This window comes from Sapajus apella, unplaced genomic scaffold (assembly GCF_009761245.1).
Source record: "Sapajus apella isolate SASKATOON/1434 unplaced genomic scaffold, GSC_monkey_1.0 scaffold62, whole genome shotgun sequence".
Lineage (NCBI taxonomy): Eukaryota > Metazoa > Chordata > Mammalia > Primates > Cebidae > Sapajus > Sapajus apella.
In genome coordinates, this window is record NW_022437002.1 from 4,607,949 (window position 1) to 4,616,148 (window position 8,200).

Here is an 8,200-nt window from a genome sequence, read left to right on the forward strand (position 1 = left end):
CTCTTGTTACCCAGGCTGGAGTGCAATGGCGCGATCTTGGCTCACCGCAACCTCCGCCTCCTGGGTTCAGGCAATTCTCCTGCCTCAGCCTCCTGAGTAGCTGGGACTACAGGCACGCGCCACCATGCCCAGCTAATTTTTTGTATTTTTAGTAGAGACGGGGTTTCACCATGTTGACCAGGATGGTCTCGATCTCTTGACCTCGTGATCCACCTGCCTCTGCCTCCCAAAGTGCTGGGATTACAGGCGTGAGCCACCACGCCCGGCTCTACCTGCTTTTTAATGTTGTAATTTTCACCATCTTCAGCTCTCATTTTTTCAATCTTTTCTTCTTGTTGTTTTGCTTCTTTTTCATACATCACTTTTTCTTTGACTAACCGCTTCACAACGCCGGTCTTGATCTTGATCTGTCTCACGCGAGGATCGGCCATGGTCCCTCGAGCGCCGCGAGAAGGAGGGGCCTCCCTTTAATATTTTTAAGCCAATCTCAGACATCATATGTTTTCACCTGTAAATAGTTTAGAATGTGTTCTTAAAATACAGAAAAAAACTACCATACTATTATCATACCTAAATTGAACTCTCTCTATATATATACATATATTATATATATATATATATATATATTTTTTTTTTTTTTTTGAGACAGGGTCTCACACTGTTGCTCAGACTGGAGTGCAGTGGCACGATCTTGGCTCACTGCAACTTCCACCTCCTGAGTTCAAGCGATTCTCCCACCTCAGCTTCCCAAGTATCTGGGGCTACAGGCATGCACCATCATACCTGGCTAATTTTTTTATTTTTGGTAGAGATGGTTTTACCATGTTGGCTAGGCTGGTCTATAGCTCCTGACCTCAAATGATTTTCCACCAAGAAAAAAGCTTAAATAGTAAATACTTTCACTTTAAAATTGTGTACAGTTTTAAAATATAGTACTATTTTACATTTAAAATCTAATGACCCTATTGCATTAAATAAAAAAATAAGCTTGGGAGGCTGAGGGGGGCGGATCACAAGGTCAAGAGATCGAGACCATCCTGGCCAACATGGTGAAACCCCATCTCTATTAAAAATACGAAAAAAATTAGCTGGGCGTGGTGGTGCGTGCCTGTACTGCCAGCTACTTAGGAGGCTGAGGCAGGAGAATTGCTTGAACCCGGGAGGCAGAAGTTGCAGTGAGCCGAGGTCACACCACTGCACTCCAGTCTGGCGCCTGGTGATGGAGCGAGACTCTGTCTCAAAAAAAACAAAAAAAAGCATGGCACTTTGAATTTACCCAACTTTCTAAATATATCAAATACTGAAGTTAACGTTCTATACTTAGGATTACATTGACAATCTAGTCTTAATAAAATTTCCTTCATCTCTTTTATTTTTTTAAGTTTTTTTCTTTCCTCATTTCCAGTGGGGATGGATTTAATTATTTCTGTTATTAGAATTGTTTTTATGAACTTTCCAGTGATTTAATCAAGCCGTCTCTTGACAGGTGATCTGCCCCGGATGCGATTCAAGTGCCCATACTGCACACACGTGGTAAAGCGGAAGGCAGACCTAAAGCGCCACCTTCGTTGTCATACGGGAGAAAGGCCCTATCCATGTCAAGCTTGCGGAAAAAGATTTAGCAGGCTAGACCATCTAAGTAGCCATTTTCGAACAGTATGTATGATTTTTTCATTGTTTTACTAACTTGTTTTTGTTTTTTGCTTGTTTATTTGTTTCTGTTTTTTTGAGACAGAGTTTCACTCTTGCTGCCCAGGCTGGAGTGCAATGGTGCAATCTTGGCTCACTGCAACCTCTGCCTCCTAGGTTCAAGCAATTCTGCCTCAGCCTCCCAAGTAGCTGGGATGACGGGCGTGTGCCACCATGCCTGGCTAATTTTGTATTTTTAGTAGAGATGGGGTTTCACCATATTGAACATGCTGGTCTCAGACTCCCGACCTCAGGTGATTCACCTGCCTCAGCCTCCCAAAAGTGCTGGGATTACAGTCATGAGCCATCGAGCCCAGCCTTGTTTTGTTTTCTGAGACAGACTCTCTCCGTATTGCCCAGGCTGGAGTGCAGTGGTGCCATCTCAGCTCACTGCAGCCACGACTTCCCAGGTTCAAATGATCCTCCTGCCTCAGCCTCCTACGCTGGGACTACAGGCCTGCACCAACATGCTGGGCCAATTTTTGTATTTTTTGTAGAGATGGGGTTTCACCATGTTACCCAGACTGGTCTTGAACTCCTGGAGGCAAGTGATCCACCTGCTTCTACCTCCCAAAGTGCTGGAGTTACAGGCAGAGCCACCGCTCCTGGCCAATCATTTTTTTTCTTATGAAATATGTACATTTGACTGGGAGCAGTGGCTCACACCTGTAATTCCAGCGCTTTGGGAGGCCAAGGTGGGCAGATTGCTTGAGGCCAGGAGTTCAGTTCAAGACCAGCCTGGCTAACATCGTGAAACCCCATCCACCAAAAATACAAAAATTAGTGGGGCATGGTAGCGCACACCAGTAATCCCAGCTACTCAGGAGGCTGAGGCACGAGAATCGCCCAAACCCAGGAAGTGGAGGCTACAGTGAGCTGAGATTGGGCCACTGCACTCTAGCCTGGGTTACAGAGGGAGACCCTGTCAAAAAAAAAAAAAAATTACATTTATTGGCTTTAAGATCATCTCATTTGCTGAGGGAAATCTTTTCACACAAGTCTACCATATTTAAAATTCTTCCAACATAATATTTTTACTTTGTACATAAAGCATAATTATATATATATAGATTTTTATTCTCCTTTGAGACCTTGAAGTGGGGTATATTCTTTTGATGGTAAATAGTTTTACATTTCTATTTAAATTCACTTAGTCTAATATGTTTTTATGTACTGGTCTGTTCAGAGCCAAAGATAATATAAATTGTATAAATGTTTTAAGTGTCTAGGTCAGAGTCACCACTGCAGATACTTACCATCTACCAGTGATCATTGAACCCTTGTCTGGTAGGATCTCAGTCTAGTTGCTGCTGTGCTGTCCAGCCAAAGGGGGTCTTCACTACACCAGCTTTCTTTTTTTTTTTTTTTTTTTTTGAGACAGTCTTGCTCTGTTGCCCAGGCTGGAGTGCAGTGGCACCATCTTAGCTCACTGCAACCTCAACCTCCTGGGTTCAAGCAGTTGGCTCCCAGATAGCTCGGATCATAGGTGCCTGGCCTAGTTTTTGTATTCTTGGTAGAGACGGGGTTTCACCATGTTGGCCAGGCTGGTCTCAAACTCCTGACCTCAAGTGATCTACCTTGGCCTCCCAAAGTGCTGGGATTACAGGGGTGAGCCACTGAGCCAAGCCTCTTGGATTTTTTTTTACTATGTTTGGAGGCCTACTTCTATACTGTCCTTACTTTATCTAAATGAATATTCCAAACATTGATTCAACATTACACAATTAATTTTTATAATTTTTAGATTAGAGCTGGGTGCAGTGGCTCACGCCTGTAATCTCAGTACTTTGGGAGGCCGAGGCGGGTGGATCACGAGGTCAAGAGATTGAAACCATCCTGGCCAACGTAGTGAAACCCTGTCTCTACTAAAATACAAAAATTAGCTGGGTGTGGTGGTGTGCACCTGTAGTCCCAGCTACTCGGGAGGCTGAGGCAGGAGAATTGCTTGAACCCAGGAGGCAGAGGTTGCAGTGAGCCAAGATCGCGTCTTTGCACTCCAACCTGGTGCCTGGTGACAGAGCAAGACACTGTCTCAAAAATATAAATAAGTAAATAAATAGGCCAGGCGTGGTGGCTCACACCTGTAATCTCAGTACTTTGGGAGGCCAAGGTGGGCGGATCACAAGGTCAGGAGTTCAAGACCAGACTGGCCAACATGGTGAAACCCCTGTCTCTAAAAAACAAAAATAATAAAAATAAATAAATAATTTTTAGATTAGAAAATAATCTACTATTCTGACAGCTATTGAACAAAGTTGTTTATTACTAATTATAATACATAATTATTCATCAACTGCAACTGTTTATCAAAGCATTTCATACATGTTAATTCATTTGGTCCTCACATTAAGCCTGTGAATGGTATTCCCATTAGACATAGCAAGCAAGCAAAGATAATAATAGACTGATATATAGAAGCAGGATCAAAGTAATTGTTTATGTTCAGTGTCCAGTAGAATTGGTCAGGCTTCTCATCTGTCTGGGTGGTGCCCATATCTTAACAGTTAAAGTTAAATATTTTAACTGTCATCCTAAAGCAGGTTCTTTTTTTTTTTGAGACGGAGTTTCGCTCTTGTTACCCAGGCTGGAGTGCAATGGCGCGATCTCGGCTCACCGCAACCTCCGTCTCCTGGGTTCAGGCAATTCTCCTGCCTCAGCCTCCTGAGTAGCTGGGATTACAGGCACGCACCACCATGCCCAGCTAATTTTTTGTATTTTTAGTAGAGACGGGGTTTCACCATGTTGACCAGGATGGTCTCGATCTCTTGACCTCGTGATCCACCCGCCTCGGCCTCCCAAAGTGCTGGGATTACAGGCTTGAGCCACCGCGCCCGACCTTTTTTTTAAATTTTTTAAGACTAGTCAAGTACAGTAGTGAGAAGGGGGGAAAGAGTAGAACAAAGAGTTCGATCTGTAACTGACAGTGAGAAGGGGGGAAAGAGTAGAACAAGGAGTTCGATCTGTAACTGACAGTGAACAATCAATTGAGATAACTCACTACCTTCAGACCAGCCAGGTTTGTTTTTTTTTTTGAAGTGGAGTCTTGCTCAGTCACCAGGCTGGAGTGCAGTGGTGCAATCTTGGCTCACTGCAACCTCCACCTCCCAGGTTCAAGTGATTCTCCTGCCTCAGCCTCCCAAGTAGCTGGGATTACAGGCACACGCCACTATGCCCAGCTAATTTTTGTATTTTTAATAGAGACAGGGTTTCACCATTTTGGCCAGGATGGTCTCGATCTCTTGACCGCCCACCTCAGCCTCCCAAAGAGCTGGAATCACAGATGTGCGCCACCATGGCCAGCCTAAAGCATGTTTATATAATGTTTTAAATTACTTGCTCCAAGGTACGTGGTTAGTAAGTGCCAAAGATAGCCTTCCAATTCCTGTGTGGTCCTCTTTCCACCAGATCTTTTCTTAATAAAAATGGCAAGTACTCCTTCTATACAAAATATTGACAAATTTAAATTTGTACCACATTTTTCTTTCTGTAGTAAAATAACAACAAATTAATACACAAAACAAGAGAGATTCCCCCCTCTAAATTAAGATATGTTCAGCCTGGACAACATAGTGAGCCCTTTCTCTATAATTTTTTTTTTAATGAGCCAGGCATGGTGGCATGTGCCTGTAGTCCCAGCTCCTCGGTAGGTTGGGATAGGAGGATTGCTTGAGCCTGGGAGGTTGAGGCTGCAGTGAGCCATGGTCACAACTACATCCCAGCCTGGGTGACAGAGCGGGACTCTATCTTTTTTTTTTTTTTTTTCTCAGTTATTACGCAATTTCAGAGAAAGACTCTATCTTTTTTTTTTTTTTTTGAGTTGGAGTTTCGCTCTTGTTACCCAGGCTGGAGTGCAATGGCAAAATCGCGGCTCACCACAACCTCCGCCTCCTGGGTTCAGGCAATTCTCCTGCCTCAGCCTCTTGAGTAGCTGGGATTACAGGCACGCGCCACCATGTCCAGCTAATTTTTTGTATTTTTAGTAGAGACGGGGTTTCACCATGTTGACCAGGATGGTCTCGATCTCTTGACCTCGTGATCCACCCGCCTCGGCCTCCCAAGGGACTCTATCTTAAAAATAAAAAGTATGCGGGCACGGTGGCTCACGCCTGTAATCCCAGCACTTTGGGAGGCTGAGGCAGGTGGATCACGAGATCAGGAGTTCGAGACCAGCCTGACCAACATGGTGAAACTCCGTCTCTACTAAAAACACAAAAATTAGCCAGGCATGGTGGCACGTGCTTATAATCCCAGCTGCTCAGGAGGCTGAGGCAGGAGAATCGCTTGAACCTGGGAGGCGGACGTTGCAGTCAGCCAAGATCACACCATTGCACTCCAGCCTGGGTGACAGAGCAAGACTCTGTCTCCCAAAAAATAAATAATAAATAAAGTAAATTAAGGGAAAAAAAAGTACATGGCACATAGTAAGTGTTTGCAATTATTATCTTTTGAAATATCCCATTGTTCCCTCAGTTACCCAAATGCTATTGGATTAAGTGATATGTGAAACTATTATGTAATATTAATAATAAAAAACATGATAGCCACTATTTAGAGAAAGCATATGTTTAATATTTCTGTGACATCAATTTATCACTAAAAGCCTTGATCTGCCGGGCACAGTGGCTCACGCCTGTAATCCTAGCTCTTTGGGAGGCTGAGGCAAGCGGGTTGCCTGAGCCCAGAAGTTCAAGACCAGCCTGGGCAACATGGAACTCCGTCTCTTAAAAAAAAAAAAAAAAAAAGGAAAAAGGAAAAAAACATTTTTTTACATAAACCCCTTGATCTTTTTCTAATAATCAGATGTTAATTTGAGTTTAATGCATGGCTTTGAACATCTTAAGTTTATGAACTGGTACCTAAAATATCAAACTGTCCTGCTTTTAAAAAATCACTTTTATCACTATTTAAATCTCTACACAGATTCACCAGGCATGTAAACTCATCTGCAGAAAATGTAAACGTCATGTGACAGATCTAACAGGGCAAGTGGTACAGGAGGGAACCAGGCGCTACAGACTGTGTAATGAGTGTCTTGCAGAATTTGGCATTGACAGCCTCCCCATTGACTTGGAAGCTGAACAACATCTTATGTCCCCATCAGATGGAGATAAGGATTCCAGATGGCACTTGAGTGAAGATGAGAATAGATCCTATGTGGAGATTGTAGAAGATGGGTCTGCTGATCTGGTCATCCAACAGGTAGATGATAGTGAAGAAGAAGACGAAAAAGAAATTAAGCCCAACATTAGGTAGCTGTCATGTGAACCAACAGAGCTGGCATGTCTGCAATTTACATTGACTTCCTCTCTCTATGGTCAGAATCTAGTTAACAAATTTATCATAGTGACTTTAAAGAAATGACCTGATATAACTTGCATGCTTTCTGAACAGGCCATTGTATCCATTCTGAACTTTGTTGCCCTAAAATGTGTTGCTGCACTGGAAAGAAAGAACTAGCTTGAGTTGGCATGTTGGATGAACAATTATCCGCTGACTTTCATTACAGTCCTCTTACTTTATTACAGAGATCCCCTTTTCTTTTAATATTGGAAGATCTACTTAGCACATTTTTTCAAAGAAATACTTTAAATAAATTCACCACAATCAAACTTTATGTAAAACAATTTCAAGATGTTTCAAAACCACATATACTACCAGTGTTGAATTTCACAGGGAACCAGTTAAGAGTACATTTAAGTATCTGGCAACCCACCTAACTAAAGAAATTAGTCTTTCTATTAATTTGAGATCTGAAACAACTTGTCGTTACTCTGATATTAAGGATTATGGAAGAAGTGTTTGAAATTGTTCATATTTGAAATTTTTGTCATTAGGTTAAAAATTACTCCCAGTATTGTTAAAAAAAAAAAAAAAAGAAAAAGAAAAAACCTAAAGTAGAGGCTGACCAAAGATTATATACAGATATTTTCTTAAAGCAGGAAACTAATGTTGCATAAAAGGCAACGTAGTTTGTGAAGACGATCAGTCAATATGGTTATCCATCTCTCTAAAGACAAACAGGCCCAGCACAGTGGCTCACACCTATAATCCCAGCACTTTGGGAGGCCAAGGCAGGCAGATCACCTGAGGTCAGGAGTTTGAAACCAACCTGGCCAACATGGTTAAACGTTGTCTATACTAAAAAATACAAAATTAGCCGGGTGTGGTGGCACATGCCTATAATCCCAGCTACTCAGGAGGCTGAGGCAGGAGAATTGCTTGAACTTCGGAGGCAGAGGTTGCAGTGAGCCGAGATCGTGCCATAGCACTCCAGCCTGGGCAACAAGAGTGAAACTCCATCTCAAAAGAAAAATGAACTAGGAAGTTCTTAGCATATCTGAGTGATTTCTAACATTTATGTAGTGCTATATTATTTATAAAGTACTTGCTCACGTATTTTCTCACTCAGTGAAGTGGGAACTATCTGCAGTTTACAAATGAGAAAATTAAGGTCAGAAAGTTTAAGAGACAAAACTGATGACTGGACAGGGTCTGATTTTAAACAGTCCTC

The 8,200-nt window shown here is 42.4% G+C and overlaps 2 protein-coding genes across 6 annotated transcripts in view; one reads left to right on the forward strand and one right to left on the reverse strand.

Moving 5' to 3' along the window:
- LOC116529218 (tubulin-specific chaperone A-like) overlaps positions 1-472 on the reverse strand; it is a 1,585-nt gene extending 1,113 nt beyond the window's left edge. Inside the window, exon 1 of the mRNA XM_032246781.1 lies at positions 273-472. Within this exon, the coding sequence (XP_032102672.1) occupies positions 273-431 (159 nt within the window). The 5' untranslated portion in view covers positions 432-472. The remainder of the gene's footprint in view (positions 1-272) is intronic.
- Positions 1-7,573, forward strand: part of ZBTB8A (zinc finger and BTB domain containing 8A) — a 55,817-nt gene extending 48,244 nt beyond the window's left edge. For 4 of the 5 annotated variants that reach the window (XM_032246769.1, XM_032246768.1, XM_032246772.1 and 1 more), the window contains 2 exons: positions 1,487-1,656; positions 6,610-7,573. In XM_032246769.1, coding sequence (XP_032102660.1) covers positions 1,487-1,656; positions 6,610-6,942 — 503 coding nt within the window. In that variant the 3' untranslated portion in view covers positions 6,943-7,573. The remainder of the gene's footprint in view (positions 1-1,486; positions 1,657-6,609) is intronic. The other variant, XM_032246773.1, reaches the window with a different exon arrangement.
- Positions 7,574-8,200: the final 627 nt, after the last annotated feature.